At 38.1% G+C, this 27684-nt stretch overlaps 6 protein-coding genes across 9 annotated transcripts; 2 read left to right on the top strand and 4 right to left on the bottom strand.

The window, feature by feature from the left end:
* Positions 1–107: 107 nt before the first annotated feature.
* LOC18993781 (ATP-dependent DNA helicase Q-like 4A) lies at positions 108–7433 on the bottom strand. Of its 3 annotated transcripts, none has more exons than XM_024152891.1 (26): positions 7278–7433; positions 6740–6822; positions 6486–6641; positions 6325–6382; positions 5715–6116; positions 5324–5491; positions 5103–5233; positions 4492–4858; positions 4286–4417; positions 4044–4130; positions 3801–3928; positions 3445–3565; positions 3194–3345; positions 2988–3123; positions 2777–2900; positions 2639–2709; positions 2457–2525; positions 2201–2323; positions 1963–2121; positions 1801–1881; positions 1407–1568; positions 1251–1306; positions 1037–1136; positions 853–947; positions 661–738; positions 108–583 (listed from the first exon to the last, which is right to left on the bottom strand). In XM_024152891.1, the coding sequence occupies exons 2-26, from the start codon at positions 6760–6762 to the stop codon at positions 235–237; spliced, it is 3528 nt and encodes a 1175-aa protein (XP_024008659.1). In that variant the 5' UTR covers positions 6763–6822; positions 7278–7433; the 3' UTR covers positions 108–234. The 3 variants fall into 3 exon arrangements, with proteins under 3 accessions (XP_024008659.1, XP_024008658.1, XP_024008660.1); XM_024152890.1 differs by having other exon boundaries at positions 6740–6803; XM_024152892.1 differs by having other exon boundaries at positions 6740–6798.
* A 252-nt stretch (positions 7434–7685) lies between these two features.
* On the bottom strand, positions 7686–10354 carry LOC18993780 (serine/threonine-protein kinase SRK2A). Its single transcript, XM_006417339.2, has 9 exons — positions 9913–10354; positions 9606–9680; positions 9368–9469; positions 9205–9258; positions 9012–9104; positions 8810–8902; positions 8549–8653; positions 8367–8465; positions 7686–8286 (listed from the first exon to the last, which is right to left on the bottom strand). The coding sequence occupies exons 1-9, from the start codon at positions 10030–10032 to the stop codon at positions 7927–7929; spliced, it is 1101 nt and encodes a 366-aa protein (XP_006417402.1). The 5' UTR covers positions 10033–10354; the 3' UTR covers positions 7686–7926.
* Positions 10355–13077: 2723 nt separating this feature from the next.
* On the top strand, positions 13078–16786 carry LOC18993779 (transmembrane 9 superfamily member 1). Its single transcript, XM_006417338.2, has 12 exons — positions 13078–13364; positions 13807–13999; positions 14081–14185; positions 14439–14456; positions 14553–14650; positions 14733–14885; positions 15037–15171; positions 15291–15457; positions 15610–15704; positions 15793–16166; positions 16363–16636; positions 16719–16786. Exons 1-12 carry the CDS (start codon positions 13284–13286, stop codon positions 16784–16786), a joined length of 1761 nt encoding a protein of 586 aa, XP_006417401.1. The 5' UTR covers positions 13078–13283.
* Positions 16787–17894: 1108 nt separating this feature from the next.
* On the top strand, positions 17895–18552 carry LOC18993778 (ferredoxin-1, chloroplastic). Its single transcript, XM_006417337.2, has one exon. It carries the CDS (start codon positions 17983–17985, stop codon positions 18427–18429), a length of 447 nt encoding a protein of 148 aa, XP_006417400.1. The 5' UTR covers positions 17895–17982; the 3' UTR covers positions 18430–18552.
* LOC18993777 (zinc transporter 4, chloroplastic) lies at positions 18270–20497 on the bottom strand. Its single transcript, XM_006417336.2, has 4 exons — positions 20325–20497; positions 20171–20228; positions 19263–19957; positions 18270–19128 (listed from the first exon to the last, which is right to left on the bottom strand). Exons 1-4 carry the CDS (start codon positions 20337–20339, stop codon positions 18673–18675), a joined length of 1224 nt encoding a protein of 407 aa, XP_006417399.1. The 5' UTR covers positions 20340–20497; the 3' UTR covers positions 18270–18672.
* A 1607-nt stretch (positions 20498–22104) lies between these two features.
* Positions 22105–26120, bottom strand: LOC18993776 (MLO-like protein 4). Of its 2 annotated transcripts, XM_024152631.1 has the most exons (16): positions 26029–26120; positions 25722–25920; positions 25372–25429; positions 25040–25260; positions 24832–24948; positions 24632–24692; positions 24259–24350; positions 24005–24079; positions 23727–23812; positions 23561–23610; positions 23430–23470; positions 23170–23343; positions 23044–23079; positions 22889–22956; positions 22758–22818; positions 22105–22656 (listed from the first exon to the last, which is right to left on the bottom strand). In XM_024152631.1, the coding sequence occupies exons 2-16, from the start codon at positions 25845–25847 to the stop codon at positions 22198–22200; spliced, it is 1725 nt and encodes a 574-aa protein (XP_024008399.1). In that variant the 5' UTR covers positions 25848–25920; positions 26029–26120; the 3' UTR covers positions 22105–22197. The 2 variants fall into 2 exon arrangements, with proteins under 2 accessions (XP_024008399.1, XP_006417398.1); XM_006417335.2 differs by having other exon boundaries at positions 25722–26098.
* Between the last annotated feature and the right edge of the window lie 1564 nt (positions 26121–27684).

Genomic DNA, 27684 nt, shown 5'->3' with positions numbered 1-27684 from the left:
TGATCACCAGTGGATCGAATATAATCCGATCGAAAATCATAACTCATATTTCGGTTTCCATGCAGATCGGTTAAAGCATACCGAATCGGGTACCACAACTTGGAAAGATCACAAATACTTTCTGCAATATACTGAACATTAAGGTACAATAGAGTAGCCGAGTAGGCCATACAAGTTTACAAAAACGTGCAGCGAAAAATTCTTTACAAATAAAATTTCACAGTGATCATAGTTTCACCAAGGTAGTACTCTTCCCTCTGGTCGTATCTCTGACCCATCTTCGTCTTCGAAATCAAAATCAAGCTTGTCCATGACCATACCTACTCCATATCCATCTACATTTTCACCTCGACGAGCCTCATTGCTTTTGTTTCTCACTGCTTTTTTGCAGGCCTGGGTTGAGCTCTCTGCGAAATCATCATCCCCGGCTACATTTGGACTAATGTTCTCGTCTCTTCTCCTCTTCCCTGAATCCGGACTGTCATTATTAATGACAGAGTCTTTCTTATTGGTTCCATAGTACTCACTGACCGTTGACTCTATTGTTTCCAACAATCGATCACCGTACTTGCTTACTTTGGCCCTGAGAGAACACCATCATCAAACTGAGCGTTTTTTCTCCATTATGACTTACAGGTTTTGAAAGCTAAAACAACTTACTTCCCAAGGCCACTTATCTCGAGGAGTTCCTCTTTGGTTCTCGGAATTTTCTTACTCATCTGCTGAAGCGTTGCATTGCTGCCACCACAAATAGAATGATTTAGTGGGGATATGAATCAAAATTGACCATGATCATGTAAAAGAATTGGAAGATAATGGCAAACGAGAAGTGAAACGGTGTTTAGGACTTACCCGAATATATGATACGCCATGACACCGTCAGGGGCTTCTTTGACGAGGAGCGTACGAAGCTTCCTCAAGGCCGTGTACATTCTGACGGAGAGATTCTAAAGAAAAAGATCAATGAACCAACCTCTCAGCTTCAAAGTGGTAGATCTCAACAGGAAAAAGGAGATTAAACTAGAAAGTGATATACCAAATCTTCTGGAGGAGCATCTGCTGCTGATGTTATCGGACCTTTTGCTGGGGTTGCTGCGGGTTTACTCGGCTTTAATACTTTTCCAGAAGAAGGGAATCTGCAACAGAACATGAAAGTCTTAACTAAAGTTAATTGCAATGATTTGCTTGAACCTAGTTAATGCGAACCTTAAAAGTTAAAAGAAAGATATATCTCAAGCACAAAGTCAAACCTCATCATTATGGTCTGGCTTCCAGAAAAGAGTGATGCAGCTTTTGAATGATTCACCTAGATGCAGATAGGTAAATAGACGTTATGTGTGTAACAGCTTCAAGAATGGATAATATGTGCACACACAGAACCAGGCTTCCATTTCACAACTAAGTACCTTGAGCAACGATGAAACAGTTCCATACATATCACTTTTCCTAACATCTTCCACAAGAATGTCCTCTGTTACGAGATAGTGCATGATACGGGAGACTTCAATTTTCGATAAATGTTTTCCAGCTCCATGGAGCTGCAAAGTCTCATGTCTGTGTTTCTTGACCTAGATGCAGAGAAGACAGTTATCATTTCAAGAGATCGAGCCACACTGATTGGATTGATGGGATTGATAAGCCAAGATTTTCATTAACGATTAGTACCAAGTACAAAAAATGGACCATGGTTTATACGTGTTTTAGGTTTTTAGCAGAATCTGGAAGAAAACGGAATATATGGATATAAAATATTCCTAAAGCTTAAAAGAGATGCAGATTATTATTATTATTTGTGCATACCATTTGGTTTAAGGAACCTCTGTAGACTTCAAGAATATGAGATGAAGAAAACCTTTCTCCTGTTTGCTTCACCAGTTCAACCTGTGCAAGTCACAGAATATCACTTGTGATCACATACAACAAGTTAGATATACATGATTGAACTTTAAACAAGTCCTATACCAGTTGCTTTGTAATCAAGGTGACATCTTTGTCAATCAAACTCTGACTACTGCAACAATTATCACACGTTTTTTTGCAGTTTGTGGAGTCAAATTTTTCCCCAAAATGGACTAGTTGTAAGAAACGTCGGCAGTCCACCTCATTTTCACAGTAACTAACCTGAAGCAATAAAATTTGGAGAAACATCTTAGCAAGTATAACTTTGAAAGCAGCTATAAGAAATCATCACGTTATATACCATGCGGAGAAGATTTTCAGTATTCGTTTCAAGTATCCTCCCTGAACTTGCTACACGATTATAACCAGATGCCATGGGGCTTTGGTCAACTCCTCCTTGGCTAATCATATGCTTTACTCGTATCTGAAATAATATCGTGTATCATAAACAAGACCAAGAGCAGAAAAATGAAAGACGAAATAAATTCATCGTTCCAGACTAGAAACGCGGAGACAAGAACCGAAAAATACAATATGTTAGCATAAATGGAACTTACATAGTCGCCATAACCGTAATACAAAACACAAGATGACCGCTGGCCATCCCTGCCAGCACGACCGCATTCCTTGGATTTTTAAAAATATAGCTTAATGTTAGTTTCTAGAAGAAGTACCAGTATCTAGCTTTATGTGCAGTCAGTTGAATAAGATTTTTATGATTGATTTTACAGTTAAATACCTGATGATAGCCTTCTATAGACTTCGGGAGCGAGTGATGAATAACAAAGCGGACATCAGGCTTGTTGATTCCTGGAATGTGAAATGTTAATGGCAGCAACATTCCGTCGATTAAAAAAACATTAGCAAAAACCAGTACCCATTCCAAACGCCACAGTAGCACATATTATATTGATTTCATCCTTGCTCCATTGTTTCTGTACTAAGGCACGCTGAGCAGGCTCAATACTGCCATGGTAGAATGCTGCTTTATGACCAAAATCCTGAAAATAGTATCCAATTGTACGTTTAAACATGATATTTGTGGTATGCACAGGACATGAAAAAGCTTCAATATACAAATGACCAACCTGCAACTTTTCAGCGACTTTCTCGCAGTCCATTCTTGAAAGACAATATATAATTCCACATTCATCAAAATGGTTTTCCTTGATGAATTTGTCAATATCTTCCAGACACTTTTTTGTCTTGGGAACAACGGAATACCTGCAAACTTCTTGGTAAGCCACATTCTGGAATACTGTATACATATATGGTTTTAGGTAGTTTACTTTACCATAAATTTGGGCGATTAAAACTTTGCCGGAACACAACACAGTTTACAAGACCAAGGGCTTGTACAACGTCTTCTTTCACACTGGCTGTTGCAGTAGCTGTTAAAGCTAGTACGGGAATGTTGGGAAACTTCTGCTTCAGAATACCAAGACTCTGCATATTCCACACAAAAAATTTTGAGGGTTAAAAAGGACGAATATGTTTCTCGAAAAAGTAAAAGAAGTGTTTTTTTGAAGATTTTGATGGCCTAACCTGGTAGTCTGGTCGAAAGTCATGTCCCCATTGGCTCACACAATGAGCTTCATCAATAACAAATCGAGCTAGCAAACCACGAGAATTTAAGCTTTCTAGATGCCTCAAAAGAGAATCGCTTCTGTAGTCAAGAAAGAGATACTTCTTAGCTCCGAGTTATCAGTAATATCATTCAGTGTGGCGAGCCTTGGATAACTTGTCCACAGCATGCTACTAACCAATCTAGAATTATATGAAACCTCTTGTAGTACTGCATATCTCCTAGGCCACAATATATCCTACCCGAGGCTAGTAAAAGAGAAATACTGAACAAATGAAAAAACAGAAAGAGAGTTTTTATAAAATTAACAACTCACTTTGCCACTTTTTCGGGCGTGACATATAGTAATTTGTACTTAGAATGCTCGGAACTAAGCTCCTGAAAGATCTTTAGTTGTTCAGCCCATTCCATGCCGGCACTTAGGGAAGCAGCGGGTATATTGGCCTAAAACCATGATCCAAAAATCAAAGCGTGAAATGGAACGGACACTCTATGAGAATAATCTTTCAATAGACCCGAAGATACAAATAGAATATCTGGGGGTTGCTGAAGTGTTCACCTGCAATAGGTTCATTATCTGGTCTTGAATAAGTGACACGAGTGGAGAAATGACTAATGTTATTCCTTTACAGATCAGAGCGGGGAGCTGCAAAAGAAAGATGTTAGGAAATAGTTAGGAGAACGTAACTTGAAACTTTTATTTCTTTTGCGTAGGATGTAAACAATATCTCAGTGGAAAACAAGAAATAGAATAAAGAATCAGAGATGAAATTAAAGAAGTAATGGATTGACTATAGTGACCTGATACGTCAAACTCTTCCCTCCTCCAGTTGGCATCAAAACAAAAACATCAGAGCCACTCATTGTAGCATTGATGATTTCTCTCTGGTTTGGTCGAAACGAGTGATTTCCAAACACCTTTTTGTTACTAACCTGAACGTTGTAAGTAAACACATGAGCACATGGAATGAAAGTGAAAAAAAAAATAGTGAAACTCAGCTAATCACCTCCAATTTTCTCGTCCAAGGAAAATCACTACTGCTCCACTTTTTGTCGTTTGAACCTTCAGTGTACGTCACGTCAATAATCCTCGGAACATATTGTTCCCTCTCCACAGGAGCAGATGAAAGACCATACCTATCTACAGAAAACGAAGAATCTCTTGGCATGTTCCAGCTATCACATGCATATCTGCCTTGCTCACTAAGATGTGCTTGAAATTCAGTTTGTGGAAGATCCATTTTTCGGTTTGTTGATTTAGGTGTTTCAAACTGGAAACCAGGAGTGGGTGCAGATGACAAAGACTGAGGTTTTTGTCTTTCTTTATCTCGGATATGGTTTTCGAGCTGTTGAATTTGCTTCTTCAGCTGTAACCTAGCAAACAACACAAGTTGTGATACATTAGAAACTAGCCAAAAGTCAAGGCATACTCACAGTTGTGATACCTTAAATACTCAGACTCAGGAAATCTATTATTTTTTTAAGCTTAACCTCTTTTCGTTGTATTATTCCCGATACATTTTGCTAGGTAATATACTACAGCCTCCAAAAGGCACTCATAAAAAAAGGCAACTTTAGCAGTGAAGAAAACGGTAACAGAATTGATTGGGATATAGACCTCTCTTGACGAAGCTGTTTAGCACGATCAGGACTCAGATCAGTATCATCGTCAAGGAGTTCGTTTGATACTGCAATCAACACGTTCTTCATTTGCTCCAAATGGGTTGAAGCTTCTGGACAAAGCCCTAGCTGAATAGATACCAACATCAAACGAAATGAGAAAGACCAATAGGTTTAAACCCTTTAAAAATAAGAGAGAGAGAAAAGCAGTAGTCATACCTTTATTCCATGACTACAGTTGAAACATAATTCAGGAGGCAGACATTCTTCTTCTCTTCTGGAAGCACTTCTATCCACAGGTGGATTTCTCAATGGAAAATTAGATACTGATGGTTGAGTACTTGTTGATTGGTAGTGTTCCATCGCAATTTGGTCGAGATCAATATTCTGCATCACAAAGTGTTCACATGCTTGAGTTGATGTAATTTTTCACCACAAGCCTTTTCTACGTAAGAATCTACAAGGTAAGCTATAACCAGTTTTGATCTTTGCTGTCATCCAAATATGCTACAATAAACAGATACTATAGATACAAGATTGAAAAATTCGGCTTCTTCACATGGAGTACTATATAAGGAAACACTATGTGCAACATAACCGGTAACATTACCATAAGTATATCATCGTCATCAAGAAATGCTTCACCAGATTCCAACTGCTCATCTGGGAATGCAGAATTCCTGAATGGATTCTCCAAACCATTTAAATGCGTGGAACTGGTTTCCGATTCTCTCACCTCACCATTTACCCGTGCAAACTTTTCAGCAACAAATTTCTCTTCACCAGGGGCAGAGGAACTGTGGAAGTGTCTTCCAGTTCCTGAAACACTCATGTGACTTTGATTTTGCCGACTGTTCGGATAAAAAGAACCATCAGTGCTACATGTAACTTTCACAGTGGATCTCTCTTTTGCAGAATATGAGCCATTAGTGGCACCATCATCAACTGGAGGAGTAATGCCAGGTCTTAGGTAGGAATTATTTACAGAGAGACTTGAAAGAGCACGCCAAGCCTGCCAACATAGAATACCAATAACTAACTTATATGTACAGTTCAAGAAAAGAGTCTATCTAAAAGGGCCAGGTCAACCAGAAACTAGGGAAATATAAGAACTACAATGAGATAAATTATTTATTCAAAGAAATGGAAAACATGTAATGAAAATCCTCCTCACGATAAAATTTATAACTATCACCACGACTTCCCTTCAACAGTATTACCTTGGCAATTTGCGGGTGCGCCAAAGTATGCACATTCACGTTGGGAAACGCAATTGCCCTTGACAGAGAAAAGGAAGCTTATGAAAGAAAACCAAGGAACAATGACAGAAGAGAAAATGAGATGATTGCTCTCGAAAGAATGAAACATATAGCCAAAATACCTTGCAGCCATATCTCTATCTCTTCTAGGCTTTTGACTTTCTAGATCGTAGAGGAAATTGGAGCTCAGAAACGATGTACTCTCGAGCGCCTTTGCGTGTTCAGACCAATTAGTTTGAGGACCTTTAGGTTTCTGAACTTCAGGGAGATGACTCCTACTGCATTTTAACAGTGAGTTACGGAGAGCAAACAGAAAGAAGAAACAGCCAGAAACATTGGAATAAACCAGAGAGTGCAAGGAAAAGATCATCCTTGCCTTATTTGATTCGAATTAATCATCTCTTTAACATGCTGAAGAGGTTCCAGTAATTTTCTCTTCCCTTGACAAATGACATCACACTTAATAAATAACACAGAAAAAAAATTGCATTCTGCTTAGTAGGTGCTGATGATATCGCAACAAGAACTGAAAGTATAGCACTTTATCACTGAGACACTGACTATAACATACGCAATTCACAAATTTTGGTGTAATTCAAAGAAATCTGCAAACTTTTCCGGTTGAGAATGTCATGTTAGAACAAACTCTAGTGAGCGACAACGAATTCGCTAGATTTTAGCCACCAATTCCAGCACTTAAAAAAAACGGTAAAATACTCCCCAAAAACAGCAAATCGAAGTGAATCGACCAGTGATGACTCAAAAGAATTCTCTTTACCCAAATGCAACGAAAACCCTAATCGAAAACTAAAAACAGTAAGCAGTGATATTCGCAGGCTGAAGAAACGCATCGATGTGACAAAGAACAAAAAAAAAAAAACCCTAGAACTAGAAATGATAGCGAAAGGATATACATTTACTGAATCAGTGGAATATTTTGCTTCTGCTCTCCAACGAATCAAATCGAGAATGATTAAAAAGTCGGCACTCGCCGTACCAACTGAGCTTCGAAGGCCGTATAGGATTATGCAGTTGCCTAATGGCGGGATAGCTTCCCTCTCATTTTCGCAATTCACAAACGCACAAAGGAAAATATAATATTTTGAATTTTAACCATTTCGAGTTGACTTTTTCTTCTTAAATCATTGCGTCCAAGCTTTGGACTATAATTTTGCATTTTCAACATTCCAATTTCCAAGCTTTGGACTATATAATTTTAAACATTTATCGGTGAAACGCTAAGCTTAAACATTGAAAATCACTGACCCAACAACGTCACGAAATTCAGAAACAGAAGATAATAGTCTGAAATACACACAAGCTTTCCAAAGATAAAAATCTAATTTACAAGAAATATATTTGAGGTCACAATGTTCATACCCTGACGGGACTCACAAATCGAACTCTGTTTGTTCTTCTTATACTGCAAATTTTACAAATCTCCAAAAAACCAAAACCAACGCATAGCAAATGGCAAACACAAAAAAATAAAGAGACTTCACGTTTCAGCAAACCAAAGAGAACTACTTTCTTACACAAACAAAAACCCAAAAAAAGAAAAAATCAACTGATTCTCACTTCTCCACTTGCGTGTACTTCCTTTACAGTCTTGTCGTATTCATCTTCATCTTCTTCGTCTTCCTCTTTCTCCACCTCCTCTTCTTCCTCTTCCTCCACTTCCTCCTCATCTTCCTCTTTCCCCTCTGCATCTCCCTTTCCTCCCCACCCAAAACCTCCAATGGATCGGGAAACAGGAGGAGGCGTTTTGGCGTCATCTACTATCTTCATGATCTCTTCAACGGTCTGGAGGGAGAAGGTTGGATTCTCTTTCCTGAAATATGCTGCTTGAGCTGTCTCTGTGAGTTCCCTTGGTAGATTTTTCAGGAACCATGGGTGTTTCTTGATTTCTGCAATAGTAATCCTCTGCCAAAACAACAAGTAGCTCAAACAGTTAAAGAATATTTTTTGCTGGATAAACATTAGCTCATTTGATTGACGTATACCTTGAGTGAATTGGCGACAAATATACGGGAAAGGAGATGTTTACAATCTTGTGAGATATGGACGTAGTCTGGGATCTTGTACTGAACAGCCATGATTTTCTGTATAACAAGATCACACATTGATGAATAGGATGTAGCAGACTTAGCCCGTGACATGCAGACACATGGCTCAAAAAACCTACTTGTATTGTTTTCCTGAAGTTTTTTGGATCTTCCTGGTCTTCAAATGGGTATGCACCAACCAGCATGACATAAAGAGTCACACCACAAGACCAGACATCAGCCATCTGAAAGAGGAACAAAATATTACATCTCTAAGCGACTTCCACAAAGATAATTTTCCAAATTCAGAAAGAAAAAAAAAATAGTAAAGAGCATGACAGTTTCATAGAAAACCATTAGTTTATGCAAGTTCATTGCGATAGTGCATGATGCCTAATTACCTTGCCATCATACTCTCTCCGAGAAAGGACCTCAGGGGCAATATATGCTGGAGTTCCAACTGTTGATTTGGGCCTAGAGTGCAGCAGAGAGGACTACAGAAGAAGAATAACAAAACACTTGACAATGCTTTTACGACAATTACAAAAGAAGGCAAAGAGATCCTCTCATAGACAAGGTGAAAACTTTGATAGAGTGGCAGACCTTGGAATAACCAAAATCACAGATTTTCAGACGTGGAGCAGGACTTCCATCGAGGAGCGTATTCTCGAGCTTCAGATCTCTATGGCATATTTGCTGCGACAAAAATGGGTACAAGGTGACCACATAATTGATAAACAAAACTTCAAAAATCTAAGTGATTAGTAATCTTGCTTAAGTCGTTTCTCTGCCTTACCATGGCATGGCAATAGCTAACACCGGATATAAGCTGCTGGAAGAAGTATCTCGCCTGGAGAAAACAAAAAAAGGATTAGAAAGTAGGCATGGGTCTCATCATCAACACAGCAGCTACAGCTAATGTGACAAATCGGTCACATATCTTCAAATGCCAAGCTAACCTCGTCCTCACTAAACCTTCCAGCACTGCATATACGTTCGAATAGTTCACCACCAGCAGCATATTCCATGGCAATGGCAAGATGGGTTGGAGTCAACACCACCTATAAAATCCATAAACCCCACGTATCACGTATGGAAGATGAAAGCTATGAGATTTAGTAAATTATCAACTTCAGTGGAACCTTCTCATCATAGCAAGAACACCACTCAATGTCCAGTAGTGAGAAATTCACTAACCTCCTTGAACCGGATTATATTTGGATGGCGAAGTGATCTGTGATTTATGATCTCTCTTGCCACATTCTCATCAATCTATATCCAAGACAAAACAATAAAGCCAACTCTAAATCTACAATCTTTTGGGGAAAATAATACAATTTAAGACAACTAGCACTACACTTTCTTGTGCGTGTGATCAACTAGCACAATCAGCCAAAGAGATTTAGCAACAAAAAAAAAAATCCTTAGACTAGAGGTTTCTTATATTGCTAATCTGGGTATAGAAAATGTGAATGATCAGCTCACAAGAACATTGAAAACGCACCTTTGGACCACGCTCGATGTACTTCATGGCAACAAGTTCCTTAGAGTTTTTGACTTTCATGAGCCTGGCCACTCCGAAATTCCCAGCACCTATGTCTTTCACCAGCTCGTACTTCTCCATGTTCGCTCGCCGAAATCGACAACCCTAATTACAAACAAACAAAACAAAAAAAAATCCAAAAGTCTCCAAATTCTCGTCAAAATTTAACCCTACAAGCTAAAATATCACAATAATTTTAGGTGAAATCGTAAATTTCAGGACAAAAACCAATCAGTATCCCAAAATCAAGGATGTGATTCTGAGATCTCGTGGATTCCCAAAGAAAGTGAAAAAGGAAAAGAGATAACGATGGAAGGCAATGAGATTTGGATTGGAGAGATTTGAAGGCAAAGCGAAGAATCGACTTTTTTTTTTTTTGGTTGGAATTTTTGTTTTTGTTATTATTTTTTGGATGAAATTAATATGAGATGGAATTTGATTTTTTTTTCTTCGAATAATGATGATGATGATGAGAATGAAGAAGAATTTCGCTCTCATGATGCTTCTTTTAAGTAATTAATTAATATATAAGATTTTAATTAACAGAGCGGGACCCACAAGTTTCCATGCGATCCATCCATGCTTATTCGAGTGCCGTTGTACGGAAATGAAATCCAGTTTCGTTTCTGTCACCAACACGCCACTTTCCCTTTTCTTTTCCCTAATCACGGAATTTAAAATAGGGAAATTAAAAGATGCTTAAGGTAAACAAATCAATATAAGCCATATTCGTTTGTATAACCGAAATATTATATATGCAGACGCGGTTCGTTTTTAATTTTGGTTGCAATTTTTGTTTGTTTATATGTTTGTAACTTATGACCAAATGAATTAAAGGGCATGTTTAATTTAAATTTCCAATTTATTTATTTTTGATTAATTTAACTTTTAAAATGAAAATTTTACAAAAAAAAAATTAAATTTTGAAATAATTGTACAATAAGTAATCTGGATTTGATGTTTTGGCGCAAAATAAAAGAAAATTATCTGTTTTGGCGCAAAAATAAAATAAAATAGATACCCAATTTTGACAACAAAGCGAAGTTTCTAAGACCATCCACAAAGCGGTATGGATGGGGTTCATCCGTGGGACCCAAAGCAATTTTTTTAGTTTTTTTTAATTGTTGAACCCAAATATTTGAACGATACCGTATCTTCAGGATCAGTGTGACGAACCCGTATCATTAAGGTTCATCTGCCAGATGTCGTGTTCGTATTGGCCCGTGGTTGAGAAAATTTTTTGGGTTGAAAATCAATTTTGGTCGACAATTTTTCATTTTTCTCTTCTTCCATCGAGAAACTTTTTCTCTTTCGACAATCGCGACTTCGAATCCAATCTTCCCCTCCGATCGAATCTCCGTCGCTTCCCCTTCGGTCGATCAGTATGGTAAGTCGTTTATATCCTTTAGAAGTCTTTTAAAATTGGGGGAAAATTGGGGTTTTCAAAATTGGGGGAAAATTTAGGGTTTTCAAAATTGGGGAAAAATTAGGGTTCTTCCGGAAATTTTTTTGGGGGCTTTTAGGTTTAGGGTTTAGGGTTGTTTGCGATTCATTGTTCTTATATTCAATCGGTTTCCGGATTTCGCGTATTAGGGTTTTAAAATTTGATGTTTTGAATTTAGGGTTTTCGAAAATGTTTATAAATTTTGGGGCTTTCATTTGGGATTGCAATTAGCTTCTAATTCGCTTGGGGCTTTTATAAATTTTGGTTCGCTTGTGTGAGTTAATTGCTTGTGTGAGTTAATCGAATTGTGTAAGTTAATCGCTTGTGTGAGTTAATCGAATTGTTGATCGCTTGTGTGAATCGCTTGTGTGAGTTGAAATGGTTCATTGTGTGTTTTCAAGTATTGAATGTTTAGGTCATATCGAATGTTTAGGTTGAAATGGTTCATTGTGTGTTTAGGAGTATCGAATGTTTAGAGACATCGTATTGTAATCGTGTTCTGGTTATATCAAATGATTAGGTTTAAGTAGTTACATGAGTTTAGGTTTGTTTTCAAGTTTTGTTTTTCTCATTTGGTTCGGATATTTATGTAACTCAAATGATCAAATCGTTTGTTGTGGACAGAGTATTGGGCGAGAACCATAATCAAGCAGAAAAAAAAGATTGCGAGGGTTAAGAGTCCGCTCTACAAGGCAGGCCCCGTAGATGGAAAGCTGTTTTATTGGGAGGGTGAGCTGTTCGGACCAGCAGGATCGCCCTACGAAAACGGAGTCTTCAAAATCAGCATGGACTTCCCTCTGGAATACCCGTTCAAGCCACCAAAGGTATGACGCCTTAAACGGTTCAGAGTTTTGTAGTAATCGCTTGCTGAATATTTATTTTCTGCAGGTCTCCTTCAGAACCAAAATCTTTCATCCCAATGTAGGAGATCGTGGTCATATCTTCCTAAGGATGCTGACAACGGACTACTTCTCGCCTAGTCACACCATCCATAAGATGTTCATTAATCTTCATGAGATGCTGACAAACCCCGAAATAGGTGAGGGGGGCTACTTTGATGAAACCAAAGCGAAGCAATACAAAGAAGACAATGCGGGTTTCAATGAAAAAGCACGAGAATGTACTCTAGAGCACGCTACAGCTTAGAAAAAAATACCCTCTACCTTTGGCATAAATTTGGACATCTAGAAGATTACTAGTTTTATTTTCACTTCTGTTTTCTCAATTTAAGAACCTCTACCTTTGGTTTTCTCAATTTTCACTCTTTTCATTTTATTTTATTTAAATGTTTAAAATAGTTAAAAAAAATTATTATTTTATTCTGTTGAACTCTAAAATGGGTATCAGGGTTGGACACCCATTTTTCACCCCAGGTTCACCTAAGGTTCTTCTATATTCTTTCTCCTCCAAAAATTATTAAAAAACGCTGATGAAGCCATGATGGATTCAGGGTTGTGGATGGTTTAAAACCTAGTATTAAAGCGTGTTTCCTGCGGTTTTGTCGGCCAAAACATGTAATTTTTGAATAGTTATGTTTAGGGAACACTCAAATACTCTATGGGCCTAAACACTAATATATAGGTTTTAAAGTCTATAGGCCCAATAACTGATTGAATCGAGCTCTGAGCTTTTATCATTTTCTTTTTTTATTACCCAAAAGCAATTACACTGAGGATCTCAGCCGAACAACATCACTGTGCTCTCTTCTCTTCGTTGGTCTCTCGCTCTCTCGATCACTCGCTGCCGAGAAACGAGAGAGCTCATATTGTATTGTCAAAGATGCAATATACGCCAAATTGATCCAGATCATCGAGTATAGTCATTGTCCTAACGCATTTCCACTACCTTCTCCGTCTTCCTCAGATCTGATCGTCCGCCGGTTTTCGCCATGTCGTCTTCCTCCGCCGTCGTATTCCTTCTTCTCGTTTCCCTTCTAGCATCTGCTCTCGGCTCCGATTCAGATCACAAGGTTAGATTCGAATCTCCGGTGCCTGCAGTTTAGTTTTTTAAACAGCTCGAATCGACTACTGTGTCTGTAGATCTCGTGATTTGCATGGTGTTTGTGATTGACTATTTTCTTTGTTGGATCTATTCGTTCTCCGATCGAGTAATGTGATTTAGGCTTCTGGAATCGCGTCTTTTTATGCAACATTTACAGTTTTTCCTGCTAGTGGCCAGTTTTAGCTCATAATTGGTCGATTCCAACTCAATCTATTCTGTCTCTGTGTGAGATATAGGCAGGTGATGCGTTATTGCTAGTGAAATCTGTTGGCCTATCAAGAGATTAGTCTAGCGACTAATATTTCTCTGAAATACCAAAATTATAGCGGAACGCTCTGTGATGATCCAAGTATCATTTCTTTTCATTTCTGTCAACTCAATGCTTTTGCTTGCAATTTTTTTTTTTTCAGTATCAAGCTGATGAGCAGGTTACCCTGTGGGTGAACAAAGTTGGCCCATATAACAATCCACAAGAAACATACAACTATTACAGTCTTCCATTTTGCCGCCCTTCTAAAAATGATGTTCACAAATGGGGTGGTCTTGGCGAAGTTCTTGGTGGAAATGAGCTGATTGATAGCGAGATCGCGATAAAGTTCTTGAGTATGTTTTAGTTCTTATCCTAGCATCTGTTCAATACTAATTATATTGCTTGTGCTCTAATTACAATACCCTTTTCCACAGAGAATGTTGACAGAAATGTTATCTGTCAGCTTGAACTCGATGAAGCTAAGGTCAAGCATTTTAAAGATGCCATCGAATCTAGCTACTGGTTTGAGTTCTTTATGGGTATGTTTCATATTCTCTTGTTTGCTGAGTTTGCTGTTATGTAAAGTTTGCTGAAGTTGCCTGAAAAAAAAAAAATATTTTCTTCAGAGAAAAAGATGTCGCTGTTTTCTATTATGTTAAGTTTGTATGCTTTTGGTTCTCATATTAGTAGACCTGGAATGGTAACTTCTTTGGATCGTAACCTTATATCTCACAACTTTCTTTTTGTGGCATCTGATTTGCGTGGACTTTCATCGGGTGGTTCTAACTTCAGATGATCTGCCTTTGTGGGGTATGAACTTTTGTATATTTACTTGAAATTTCCAAATTAATCATTTTTTCTTTTTAAATTTTAGATAGTATTAATACTGTCTCATCGGTACTGTAGGCTTCGTGGGTGAGCTGCATCCTGACAAAAATAGTGAAAACGGAAAGCATGTCCTCTACACACATAAGAACATTATTGTTAAATACAACAAAGATCAGGTCTGTTGTTGCTACGCCATTAAGCAGTAATATGGATATCATGTGAGCTACATGCTGTTATCTTATTTATTTATTTTCATAGATCATTCATGTTAATCTCACTCAAGACAACCCAAGGCCACTGGAAGCAGGGAGAACAGTCGATCTGACATATTCTGTGCAATGGATTCCAACTAATGTCACATTTGCTCGCCGTTTTGACGTATATCTGGATTATCCATTCTTTGAGCACCAGGTAACGTTTCATAATGTATCATACTGAATGTCGCTCGTTTTGTCTTTGATTATTACTGGACAACAGTTTCATAAAGCAATTTCTTTCTAAATTTCATCTCTTCAAGATGTTTGAACAAGCTTTCTAAGAGTTTTTTTTTTTCGTATTACAGATCCATTGGTTCTCCATCTTCAACTCGTTCATGATGGTTATCTTTCTCACTGGATTGGTCTCAATGATTTTGATGAGGACTCTCAGAAATGATTATGCGAAATATGCTCGTGAAGATGATGATCTCGAGAGCTTGGTGATGTTTCCTCAACTTTTATTTGTCAATTTTTTGTTTCCTCGGCAGTTTGTCCAACACTTCTTTCTCTGTTTTTGAGGCTATGTAACCATTTCTGACATTAGTATTGGTGAGCACAGGAACGGGATGTAAGTGAAGAATCTGGTTGGAAACTTGTGCATGGGGATGTATTCAGACCACCTTACAGTCTGGTTCTTCTCTCAGCTGTTGTTGGCACAGGTGCACAGTTGGCGTTGCTTGTTCTTCTTGTCATATTGATGGCCATCGTGGGGACTCTCTATGTTGGGTATGTAATACACTCTTCTTTGCACTTGCGACCAACTTTTCGTGCTGGTTTTCTCCTTTGATCTTTAGAGTATCTTTGGTTTGGTCGTATATTTGGCAGCAGACCCAGCTTTTTGGCTGGATTTTTCTCACCTCGTATTCTGATTATTTCAGGAGAGGAGCAATCGTCACAACTTTCATAGTTTGCTATGCTCTGACTTCCTTTGTCTCTGGTTACGTGAGTGGTGGAATGTACTCGAGAAGCGGGGGTATGACTGATTCTTCTTGGCGGATCTGTCTAGTGTTACTTTCGCCTTTGAATTTTCAAATGTGATTTTAATGCCTAATTTTGTTCAGGTAAACATTGGATCAAGTGCATGGTCCTCACGGCTTCTCTCTTCCCCTTTTTGTGCTTTGGAATTGGCTTTCTCCTAAACACAATTGCCATATTCTATGGATCCCTTGCGGCTATTCCGTTCGGGACAATGGTGGTTGTGTTTGTAATCTGGGGTTTCATTTCCTTCCCCTTAGCACTCCTCGGGACAGTCGTTGGAAGAAACTGGAGCGGTGCTCCAAACAATCCATGCCGTGTGAAGACCATTCCTCGTCCAATCCCTGAGAAGAAATGGTACTTAACTCCATCAGTTGTCTCCCTGATGGGAGGTTTGCTACCATTTGGAAGCATCTTCATCGAGATGTACTTTGTCTTCACATCCTTCTGGAATTACAAGGTAAAAAGTTGTTACTTTCATAAGAACAAAGCTATGAAAATGCTGATACTTGTTCCAGTTGACCAAACCAGAGAGACTCGATTAATGAGAGACTCTCAACTCTCAACCAAACCTCTAAAGTAGTCTCACTGTGTACTGGCTTATCACACTTATTGACTATTCCTGATGGTTCTTATTTATTTTTTTGGTCTGACAGGTTTACTATGTGTACGGGTTCATGCTGCTGGTTTTTGTGATTCTGGTAATAGTGACGGTGTGTGTGACAATTGTGGGAACTTATTTCCTGCTGAATGCAGAGAACTATCACTGGCAATGGACTTCGTTTTTCTCTGCTGCTTCAACGGCCGTCTATGTCTACTTATACTCCATCTATTACTACTACGTAAAGACCAAGATGTCTGGATTCTTCCAGACAAGCTTCTACTTTGGATACACCATGATGTTCTGTCTTGGACTTGGAATCCTTTGCGGTGAGCTCACTCACTCTCTTTAAACTAGGGAGTGATGTTACTGATTTGACTAATAATTATTCCTGTGAAAATATTTTTGCAGGAGCTGTTGGATTCTTGGGATCAAATCTGTTTGTAAGGAGGATCTACAGAAACATCAAGTGCGACTAGAGGAGTGGTAGACGAATTGTTGAAAAAAGAGGAAACAAAACATCCAATTAGAAGGAAGCTTCTTATGGGGTTATATATTATATAAACACAGTAGAGAGGGAGAGAAATTGAGAGGGAGGAGGATGGAGCATATATATATTAAATGGGGGGCTCTATATGTATCTTCATCGTCTTTGTCTTATTATCTTCTCTTTTTTGGTAAGTGAATTGTTCTCATTAGATTAGAATTGAGTCGGTGTACTATACTACTACTACTACCACCTGTAATCATTTTCCCTTTTGATTTTTTGTTCTTGTTTTCACTTCACTTTAGATCCTTGAATATGGTGTCCTTAAGGAGCATTTGGATAGAATCCACCTATTTTTTGTGTCCGCATTAGATTGATTGGTACCATTATAGTCTGTCTCATCGGTAAGAGGTGAACAAATTAATCATCCTCATGCATTGGGAGCGTTAACACTCGTGCATGGGTGTTCAGTTTAATTTGGTTTCACGAGGTCCGTGCTGCCCGTGATTTGGAATACTCTAGCACTCCCTCTAAGAGCAAGGGCATAGGGTATGTAATAATATTTTTTTTGGTTTTAGTTTTTTTTTTAATTTGAAAATATAATTTTTAACCAATTAGGATGCTTCATTTTGGAATGATACTGTCTCTTCAGATTCGTCGGGATGATACTGTCTCTTTAATATTAAGATTTTTTCCTCAAAAATTGTGCCATAAACCTCTCTTGATCCCCTGATGTACATGTTCTAAAAAATTTTTTGAGAAAGTACATGCATTGGCTATGGTCACTGAAAGCTTAGGTAGGTCCCCCGACCAAAAATGGACACTGGGGAATGAGAGAAAAGTTAACCACAAGACGAGGATTATGAATCCATGACATTCTACAAAAGCCCAACAAGTCTAGAATTTTCGAAGTCCTATATTTTATGATAGTGACTTGTTCCAAATTTTAACCACATATTACTCTCACCAACGGGAGAGTGCACAAATGGAAAACACGGACACAGAGACAATCACCAAGAAGATAACACAATAACCCACATATCTTACGCCACGTGGCAGATAACGTTCAAAATCACACCACCTTTATAATCCTCTATTCCTCACTCCTTGTACGCCATTTCAACAAAGCCACACACACTCTCACAAACAGAAGAAGAAGAAGAAAACGAAGAAGTCTTTCTTACTACAATGGCTTCCACAGCTCTCTCCAGCGCAATCGTAAGCACCTCTTTCCTCCGCCGCCAACAGACACCAATCAGCCTCAGATCTCTCCCGGCGGCCAACACACAATCCCTCTTCGGCCTCAAATCCTCCACCGCACGCGGCGGCCGCGTCACCGCCATGGCTACCTACAAGGTCAAGTTCATCACTCCAGAGGGAGAGCAAGAAGTGGAGTGCGAAGACGACGTCTACGTCCTCGACGCCGCTGAGGAAGCCGGAATCGATCTGCCGTACTCATGCCGTGCCGGATCTTGCTCGAGCTGCGCCGGGAAAGTCGTCTCTGGCTCCATTGACCAGTCTGACCAGAGCTTCTTAGACGATGACCAGATGAACGACGGGTATGTTCTCACCTGCGTGGCTTACCCAACCTCTGATGTCGTCATCGAAACCCACAAAGAAGAAGCCATTGTTTAAGATCATTGCTTTAAAAAGCTTCATCAATGAAATGTGAAAAGCTGAATGTATCTCTCTCTCTTGTTACTTTCGCTAATTTGGACCACCCTTTTATAAAGATCACAAATTTCAATATTTTGTTATCCTTTTAACATGTTCCTCTATATTATCGTATGAATCAAAGCAACAAAAAAAAAAAGAGAAGAATTTGCGAGGACGTATATTATTTGATTCTAGAGCAGAGAAATATGTAAATTGAAAAGGCTAAGCCCAAATGGCGAGTGCGGACATAAGTCCAGCGCCAAGGAACAACATTACATAAGACACAACTTGAAGCCTCACATTACAACTCATCCTCTTGCTTAGAAAATCAGCTGCGATTAGGTCCACGAGAGCCATGTACACCAGTATCCCAGCCGAGAGCGAGTCAAGTATCCCTTCAGTGACTAGAGCTCCAGGGCTGTGCGTGTTGAAAGACGACGCCACTGCTGTTCCCATCCCGATCCCTATCGGTGTTGTTAGTGCAAAGAAGCAAGCCATTATGATCGCTGATTTGTTCCTGAACTGTGCTTGAGAGATGCACCCTCCCAACGCAAATCCTTCAAAGAACTGGTGAAATGATAGAGCTGCAATTAGAGGCCTGATTGTGCATGGAGACTGCGATACCCCCAAGGATAAACCAATGATGATTGAGTGCGACACAATCCCTAGCTCCAATATCTGCAAAAACCAATAAATGAAAAAAGGTAAGATAACTCGACAAGATGATGTAAACGAGATCTTAACATAAAGTGTTTCTAGAGTGTTTCTTAACATAAACACAGGTTTGCGAAAGGGAAACAAGAGATTGAAACCTGAGAAACAACAACATGCCTAGCTCCATTTTCGACATCTGAATTCCCGTGCACATGACCATGTCCATGAGCATGGCCATCACATGTACCATGGCCATTAGAGTGACTATGTCTATGGTGAGCAGCATGAGCACGAATGCCAACAATGTGAATACCGCCACCATCTTCTTCACCAAACACCTTATTATCGTTTACTCTCTCAGGAGCAACAGCAGTCCCTTCACGGCCAGACTCAACAACGCCTGGTTCGCTAGCTGCCTCATTCCTCTCTTGATTCCTCTCATAGTACTGTGTCCCCATGAAATCCACAAGCAGAGTTACCAAAGCAGCGACCATTGCAAAGAAGCCGGGAAAAGGAAACTTGGACCAAGGATAATCAGGTAAGCAGGGATTGGTTAAAGCTTCTGTGCCGCCTGCAAGCATATGGACAAATCCAGTGGCGAGTATGACACCAGCTGCAAAGGCTTTAGCTGCTACAAAGAGATTTCCTTCGGTTTTAAGGAACCGGCGGTTCCTGCCAATGAGAGGTATGGCTACACCTGCAGCTCCGGCTATGAGAATTGAGGCAATTGCTATGAATTTGAGTAGAAACGCAGCTGAATCGTCTCGACATAGGTCTGATTCTCCGGCGTCACAGAGGATTTTAGAAGGAGTAGAAGAAGCCATTGTCTCTGGAATTATCTGCAAAATGGACTCTTTTTTGTTTTTCCAAGGTCCATATAGCAATAGATAACGAAAGTCAGAACATTTACAGATTAGCAATCAAGGACAAATCTCATTTCGTTTCACTGTGTACTCTCAGCTAAAGAAAGCTAGAGAATTTTCTACACCAGACTGTAAATTTCGAGCCATAGACAATTTCGAAACAGAATCTGACTCACAATTGAAGAAGGTGTTCGATGAAATACCTGAGAGAGAATCTCTTCCTGATCCGAACAAGTATAAAGGAAACGATTTCCAAAGAACCTAAGAAGAAGAGAAGAGAATTTCAAAAATCAGTTAAAAAGCCATGAATCTGATTAAAATAATAAAATCGGAGAGAGGAATCGAATCGAAACCCACGTCGGCGAAGATCATGGGAACAAGAGCGGCTTCTTCCTCGGGATCAAGGAGCAGAAAGCGAAACCTTTAATTAAAAGGAGAAACCGAAAAAGGAGGAAACGAGGAGAAGAAGAAAGCAAAGAGCGAAAGAGTGTCGACATTGTCAGGAAGTTGGAGTGAGAGAAGAGGATCGCTCCGTGGCACTTTGAACACTCAGTATAGACTGACGCGATCACTTACTCTGTTTCTCAATCTTGTCTATACTTGGCTTACTATGTCGACATTTTCACGCTATCCTTTTTTCTTTTCTTTTCTTTTAATTTTTTTTTTTTTAATTTTTTAAAATTTCTTAAACACACAAAAAGAGGAGTGATTTTGGACTTTTTATTTATTTTTTAAGTAGGAGTGTAGGACTATCCTTTTTGTCTTCTTCACTAGTAGTATTCTATTCTATTTTTATATTCGCATAGTCTTCTCTCCTCTAAATGTTATGATGGTAAAAAAAAATAAAAAATTTGGGGGTACACTTAAAATTGTGATCTACAATTTGGATTGTAGATGGTTGATCAAAAAAAGTGATTATATATGTAGAGAGCTAATTCAATTATACCTTTTTGTTGGCTTCAAAAAGCTAATGCAATATCATCTACATTTGAGTGCTAATGCATGCATCGCTAGCTTTTGTTGGTTTATATTAGTTAGACTAGTATTATCACCCATGTTACGCATGGGTCAATTTTTTCATTAAAATTACATTAAATACAATATTACCGTATAGAATATTAGAAAGTGGGAGATGGGAACAATTGAGCAATATGGCTGTGATTAGGCACTCGCTCTTCTCGTATGAACAATTGAGCAATTGAGATTTTACTTTATAATTGTTTCAGAGGTTAAGCACTCACTTTTCTCGTATGTAAATGGGTTAGAGAGTGAAGTCAAAACTTACTGCAATATGGTTGTGTGGGATAGTTGGCAAAGCGTTCCTTCCTCATAATGTATCGGTTACATTTTACTTGTGCACTTGATGTCTTTGCCCGAAGTATTTAGCAAGTGATGCCATCTACATAGATAAAGGAAGAAAAATTGTGAATCATTGAGGTTACATGGAAGCTATAGGCTTGAGAAGACAAAAGAGAGAGAAACCTTCACATGTGGCCAGCTCTCTTCCCAAACTTCGAGACAACAATGAAAACGTATCTATTAAAATGAAAACCAGAATCCCAGATCAAAAACAAAAAGAAAAGAAAAAAATGAATATATATAAGAAATAGAAGATGAATCGGTGGTGAAAAAGAAAATAGAGACAGAGATTGAAACAGTTTAAATTATCAAAAGATAATTGTAGTTCAACGTGACTAATTGTTAGTATAGGATAGAGGAAGTTGGAACTGTTTTAGAAATCGTGGTTTGGATTCAAAAAATTTAGGAATTTTTAGTTTTTTTTTTAAACTAATCTATTTTTACAGCTTTGTTTTATATATTATTTTAATATTTTTAAAATTTTGCCACATGTTACTATGTAATTGGTGCAGTGACTTGTGATTTAGTAATATAGGGATACAGATGAGTTGTAGAATGAACAATGTAACTACAAGAACTTAATTCAATGAGGATGTTAAAAACAAAAACTGTAATGGAAGACAGAATGATTCCAACGTTAAGAAGAAAAAAAAAAGTGTTTCTTTTGTCCAACAAGTTTTCATGGCATTAAAAAAACAATTTAGGCGAAACCAAAACGCTTCAGACAGGAATGAGAACCTTGTTAAGGAGTAAGGACCAACAAAAAGTTTTACTCTGTTACAGTGTTACAATAGTTTATGCTTTTATTGATATCGAGTAATTTAATTACAACTTGGCCAAACTTCAAAAAGAAGAAGAAACAGGTATCAAATCAAGTCCTCCTAAACAACTCAAAAAGTGTTTCTCCAACATCACCATTATTCTCTTCACTCCCACTCAGATCTCTCCTTCCGTTATCTTCTTCACTTTCAATCTCAATCTCAATCTCATCGTTTAAAGGCTGCATCGAACCGATGTTATTGTATGTTTCTGACAGATATTCTTCGACTCTCGAAGTGTATTCATCTTGAGGACTGCTCGACGAAGCTCCTGCTCCAAATATGGACTCTGCCTGGTCTGTGGAGTTTATGGTGATCTGATTCAGCGAAGTCATCGATGAGCTCCTCGACAATGTTCCCACTGTGATCTCATCTCTCTCGTCTATGGTTGCTGTGTCGAGGGAACACACAGACCTCGCGTGCTTAGATCTCTCTTTCACTCTCTTGCACCAGCTGTGAAGCGAGTCTCTTACATTCTCTGCTATCACGGCTTTCTTGCACCGAGATCCCATCTGCTCAGATTCAGGTATATCCAGAGAATTTTGATGAACAATTTCTAGTCGATAGGCTTATGATTATGGAGCTTGTAGATATAGGAAAGATTTAAACGAACCTGAGTGACGATTACATTGAGAGGCACTGTGCCATAACTACACCAGAACTGAACAAGAACCCTGCATTCACACAAAGAAAACCATTAGATACAGCAGGTTGCTTTGAAATAGTTTTGTGTTTGAAACGCACCCAGAAATCAGACGGCTCGATATCATGACGTGGTTCTTCATGAAGCAAGATCTTTCCTTGATTCCCCACTGATACATGAAATGAAAGATCTTGTCAGAAATCTGAATTTTTTTACAAAGTTGATTTAAGTATTGAATGTTTTATGGAGGTCTTACCAAGAACCAGATGAATGTTGCCATCTCAAATGCATTCTGCATTGGTAGAATAAATAAGGATAATATGTGTGAATAACAAAAATCATGTTTTATGTGATTGAGAAAGGAAAAATTCTTTTTGTTTACCTGAAAAATGATAAACTGTATCAACCGTAACAGAATTTCTGGTTTCCCAAACCAGAAGAGTCCATCGCGTGGTTTCACTTGACCCCCACCAGATGTGCCTGTCTGCTGCTCTTTAACCTCAAGAGCAAGCTTTGAGACAACGTGCTCAAGTTTTGTTCCAACCAACATGACAAGCTTACAAAACAAAATAGATATGATGAGTGTTAGTGCCTTGTTAACTTCAAGCTTTCTACTTGCTTATTCTTGCTTTTTTCACTTACAATGGCAGGGATGAATGATAACCAAAAGTACATATTCAGGCCTGCAACAATAACATCGACTTAATAAGACAAAGCTTAAATGCGAAGATACAATTGAAATTCACTTTGTATCTATATAACCGTTAAGTTACCATGAACATTTATGCAGATACATACTATAGCGTAAACCCAAAGCGGCCAGCTGTTGATTCATCAAGAAACATTCATCAGTCCTATTCTGTAATTGCCTTATGAAATTTTCTGATTGTAGTTAAATCAAAGATTCTAGATCAATTCTGAATTTTGATAAAAGCATACCTTATTCCGACAATGCCATGAAACTCATCTTCCATGCTCCGCACCATATACATATGGAAGTTGTATGTAAAAGGCAAGTTATGTTTCTGAATTATTCAAAGTAACCAAACACGACTTCAGTACAATAATGCTAGCTACCAGATCATATGAGAAGCCTGAGATCGACCATATCTTCACAATCTAAGTTCAAAATTTGTTTTTTTTTTCAATTTTTTTTTATGTTTGAGTGGAAAGGCTGAGAGAGAGAACAAACAAAATAAAGATACTCAGTTACTCACAGTGAGGAAACCTAACCGAAGCGCAAAGTAGTCAGACTTCCGTATGGATCCTCTAAACTGACGCAAGAAACAAAGCTGCAACAACAAACATATATTCTATAAATTTTGGAGAAACAAGTTCTTGTCTTTGTTCTTTCTTTCAACAATGTTCTGTGATAGTGTGCAGATCTCTATTTATGAATAACCATCTGTATCAAAATTGTTCTCAACTGGAAATATGAAATTAAAGAAAAGGTAAAATCATGGAGAGTTACCATCCAGATGAGAAAACGATTGTTACTCCAAGGATGAGAGGCATGATGGAAGACAAATGTAGACTGCCGCATCATCACCTTCGTCTTCTTTGCTATTGAACCATAACAAGCAGAGGAGGATATATTAAGAAGAATTGGAAGATTAAATCATTTTATTTATGTATTGAAAAAAGTTCACTGGAAGTGACTCGATAGCCAAGGAGAAGAGATAATTGCAACTGCTCAATAAAAATGCACATCTTAAATGAATCCTAGTTTCACGCTGTTCCCAATTCTAAGTTAGCACAGTTCCTCATGTGCCTCGAGATGAGATTCATCAAAGAAACATACAAGATTTTACTTTAAGTAGAAACAGAAAACTTTTGTCATTTACCATGGATATCTGCTTCAGCCATTATGATCGCTTGGGCTTCCCATTTTCTCCAACTGTAAATCTGTGTCAAATGATAAAAAGAAAAAAAAAACACTGTTTCTGATTGTATCGTGTTCTGTTCGTCTGCATAAACTCAACTTTCAGATCGAAGATAAAATCTTAACACTCATTTATGCAGATTCAAGATCTAGAATGTGTACCTTGCTCATGGCTAAACCAATGGCAATGCCACTGTACAGAACATGAGTGATACCCAGGACAAATAAGAATCTCAGGAGTTGCTCGAGGCCCTCATACGACACAAATGGTTCCCGGCCCTGAAATTGGACCAAGTTTCCAGTTCAGCTATATATCATTGAAAATAAATGGAAAAGAGACCTCTTAGTCGATAGATAACTAGACACTTACATGACCACATTGATGAGAGGCTCCATGTATTCCATGATGTGGTAATGAAGTGTTGCTTGTAGAAGAAGTGTGCTCCAGAAGAACTTTCTTATGGATTCCATAGTCCTCTTCAGAGCAGATGTAGAATTTACTGTTGAAAAGGGAAGAGTTTACACAGATTTCTGAGATCCATCTCGCGCTTTGTGACAACAGCAGTGATATAAGTCCCAGCAACATCAACTCTACGAAGAAAGTTTAGCAAATCAAAATCCTTTATAAGAAAAAAAGGTATTCCCAACTATTTTCTGCACAATTTCTTAGGATTACAACAACTCAAGAACTATTTGACATACCTTCTTTCATCTTCTCAAGTGAAGTAAAAAGTGCCTTTCTTCTAGTCTTCTTTAACCACTGAACACACAAAAGAAGAGAAAATCAGCGTCTCATCTTCATCTAACACAAATCCCCAGAGAATAAACATATCGTCTACTAAAATTCACACTTTATAGTGCCTATTATCAGATTAACAAATATCCTCTTCACGAATCAAGGAAGAGCAAGACTTTTAGTACCCAAGTGCAGAAACATTAATATTATTACTCCTCACACTCTTTTTTACTTTTTTGAGCTGAGCATTTCTACAAACACTTAGTAGACACTAGACACATAGAGTAGAAAAGAAAACAAAAACGAAATCTCTCACCTTTCCAAATCTGTAGATGGCGCGTTCTACGAGAAAGCAAACAAAGACCAAAACAGTAACAACCGAAGCAACAGAGTAAGTCGGCGTCTCTGCCAGAGACCTCCCTTCCTTCATCAGATGCTCCATCTCTGTCGAGTAGATTTTCCGGGAAAGTCGCAACAATCTTTTCTCCCGAGAAAATTTGTGAAGGGATCTGCATCTGTGTGATTGCGAGAGAATAATACTAAAAGTTTAGCTTTATTTCTTCATTTAATTTTAGAAATAAAATAGTCCAGTCAAGGAGGAGAAAGCTCATGGAATGCCGCACCAAGTAGAAACCGCCGCACATGGTGGCTTCCACTTCTTCTTCTTCTTCTCCAACGGTCTCTCTCTTTCTTTATTCAATTCATTTGCTTTCATTAATGCACCTCATGTGCTGTTTTTTAAAAGTCGTTAGATAAATAAATAATGCAGAAATGGCTGGACTTGACCGGCCAGTTCAACCGTTTAATACACGACCCGATCGAAAATCCGGTTTTAGTTATGATTCGATTTAAGGACCATTGAGCTTCTATTAATAAACGGACGGTTAATATTACGTGTATCTAAAGAAGGCTCTCCTCAAAATTAATGGGTTAAGTTGTTATAAATTAGCAATTATGAGTCCCTAATTGTTGTTGTAGCCGCACTAACCTCAGTTAATACAATGTTGTCCACTTGAAACGTTTTATTTAGATTAGTAACCAAAAAAAAAGCATAAATTTAACCAAGAGGGGCTTTGATTTTGGTATTTTGATATCTTATTCTTGTACTTTGTGTAATTGTGTTGTATTGCCTTATGCTCTGTTTCAACTTAATGTCTTTCTCTGTTTTGTATGGATTTAAGTACCATTATACCAATGACATGCTCTGTTTCGTGGAAATATAAGGTTAGTATTTAAGTATGACAATTCCTGATACGGCATGCCATATTAAATACTTTTAAGTCATTAACTATTTTTTTTTAAATAAATAATCATACACTCACTGAGTCATTGTCTCACACATAAAATCAAATCCATATAAAACATTGTACTTGATGACCAATCTGGAGAGCTTTTTCATGAATATTATGAATTTTTTATTTGATACTATCTTCAGAAATACTAATATAGTACTATTTATCAACATTAAGTTTATAAGTAGTAGAGTCACCTGTTTACATGCAAAAAGCTGGAACAGCCCAGTTGGATGAGGATATGCCATTCAAACTCACACAAGGGAAATAAATAACCATTAATACATCTGCAGGATGCCACCGAAACCAGGCGATTATGGTGCCAGTTGGGTTTAGGTTATGGACTCGGCAAAAGATAGGATGGTGAGTTCACTGGAGGAACTCCGAGGAGGAACTCCTAATCTTGAATCCTACGGAAAACGTCCACACTTGGCTCAGCAGTGCTCTTACGGACGGCATTAGTGGTGGCGTCTCTAAACTTGGGATCGAAGCAAACCTCGAGGACTTGATTTCTAGGGCTAGAGTGGCTCTAGCCATCTTTATTTCCATTTCACCGGTGCAAGACGTCGAGCTCAAGATAGTAGTCCTGATGGCTTCCCGTCTTGGCTAACCGATCTTGACAAGAATCTTCTCTATTCCTCTCCCGAGGTAATCATAAAAACCCAAAATTTATTTCTGTGTAAACCGGAGCTTTCTATACACCGAATCTTTTTTAAAAACCGAATCTTTTTAAAAACCATAGTCACTGTACATATATAAATTTGTATTAATCTGTTTGACCCTCTACACGTTTATATTAATTTCTTTTGATTTTGCATTTTAGATATATGTTTGTAAAAAATAAGTTTCTTTAAGAAACTATTTTTACTTGTTTTTAAGAAAAAACTTGTTTGATAAATGTTTTGAATTTAATTTTTCAAAAAAGCACATTATTCCATATTGATTAGAAAAGTCCCACAATTAATAAAATCTTACCTAATAAAAAAC

Source organism: Eutrema salsugineum, unplaced genomic scaffold, assembly GCF_000478725.1.
Source record: "Eutrema salsugineum unplaced genomic scaffold, Eutsalg1_0 scaffold_5, whole genome shotgun sequence".
Lineage (NCBI taxonomy): Eukaryota > Viridiplantae > Streptophyta > Magnoliopsida > Brassicales > Brassicaceae > Eutrema > Eutrema salsugineum.
The sequence above is the reverse complement of the archived record's forward strand: the minus strand, read 5'-3'. Positions and strand labels throughout refer to the sequence as shown.

Excerpts from the sequence above, each read along its gene's own strand:
- LOC18993780 (XM_006417339.2), bottom strand. The coding sequence starts at position 10,032 with ATGGAGAAGTACGAGCTGGTGAAAGACATAGGTGCTGGGAATTTCGGA. Across the intron at positions 9,105-9,204 it reads TTAGCTATTGCCATGCCATG|CAAATATGCCATAGAGATCT; the intron begins GTAAGGCAGAGA and ends TTTTTGTCGCAG. Across the intron at positions 8,903-9,011 it reads GTGATTTTGGTTATTCCAAG|TCCTCTCTGCTGCACTCTAG; the intron begins GTCTGCCACTCT and ends CTTCTTCTGTAG.
- LOC18993781 (XM_024152891.1), bottom strand. The coding sequence starts at position 6,762 with ATGATTAATTCGAATCAAATAAG. Across the intron at positions 6,117-6,324 it reads CGCACCCGCAAATTGCCAAG|GCTTGGCGTGCTCTTTCAAG; the intron begins GTAATACTGTTG and ends CTATGTTGGCAG. Across the intron at positions 2,122-2,200 it reads CTGAAAATCTTCTCCGCATG|GTTAGTTACTGTGAAAATGA; the intron begins GTATATAACGTG and ends TTATTGCTTCAG.
- LOC18993777 (XM_006417336.2), bottom strand. Across the intron at positions 19,958-20,170 it reads AGGAAGAGATTCTCTCTCAG|AGTCCATTTTGCAGATAATT; the intron begins GTATTTCATCGA and ends AAAACAAAAAAG. Across the intron at positions 19,129-19,262 it reads GGCATGTTGTTGTTTCTCAG|ATATTGGAGCTAGGGATTGT; the intron begins GTTTCAATCTCT and ends TGGTTTTTGCAG.
- LOC18993778 (XM_006417337.2), top strand. The coding sequence starts at position 17,983 with ATGGCTTCCACAGCTCTCTCCAGCGCAATCGTAAGCACCTCTTTCCTC.
- LOC18993779 (XM_006417338.2), top strand. The coding sequence starts at position 13,284 with ATGTCGTCTTCCTCCGCCGTCGTATTCCTTCTTCTCGTTTCCCTTCTA. Across the intron at positions 14,651-14,732 it reads TTAAATACAACAAAGATCAG|ATCATTCATGTTAATCTCAC; the intron begins GTCTGTTGTTGC and ends TTATTTTCATAG. Across the intron at positions 15,458-15,609 it reads GTGGGGACTCTCTATGTTGG|GAGAGGAGCAATCGTCACAA; the intron begins GTATGTAATACA and ends TGATTATTTCAG.
- LOC18993776 (XM_024152631.1), bottom strand. The coding sequence starts at position 25,847 with ATGGAGCATCTGATGAAGGAAGGGAGGTCTCTGGCAGAGACGCCGACT. Across the intron at positions 24,080-24,258 it reads ATCGTTTTCTCATCTGGATG|CTTTGTTTCTTGCGTCAGTT; the intron begins GTAACTCTCCAT and ends TTGTTGTTGCAG. Across the intron at positions 22,657-22,757 it reads TCAATGTAATCGTCACTCAG|ATGGGATCTCGGTGCAAGAA; the intron begins GTTCGTTTAAAT and ends GAATCTGAGCAG.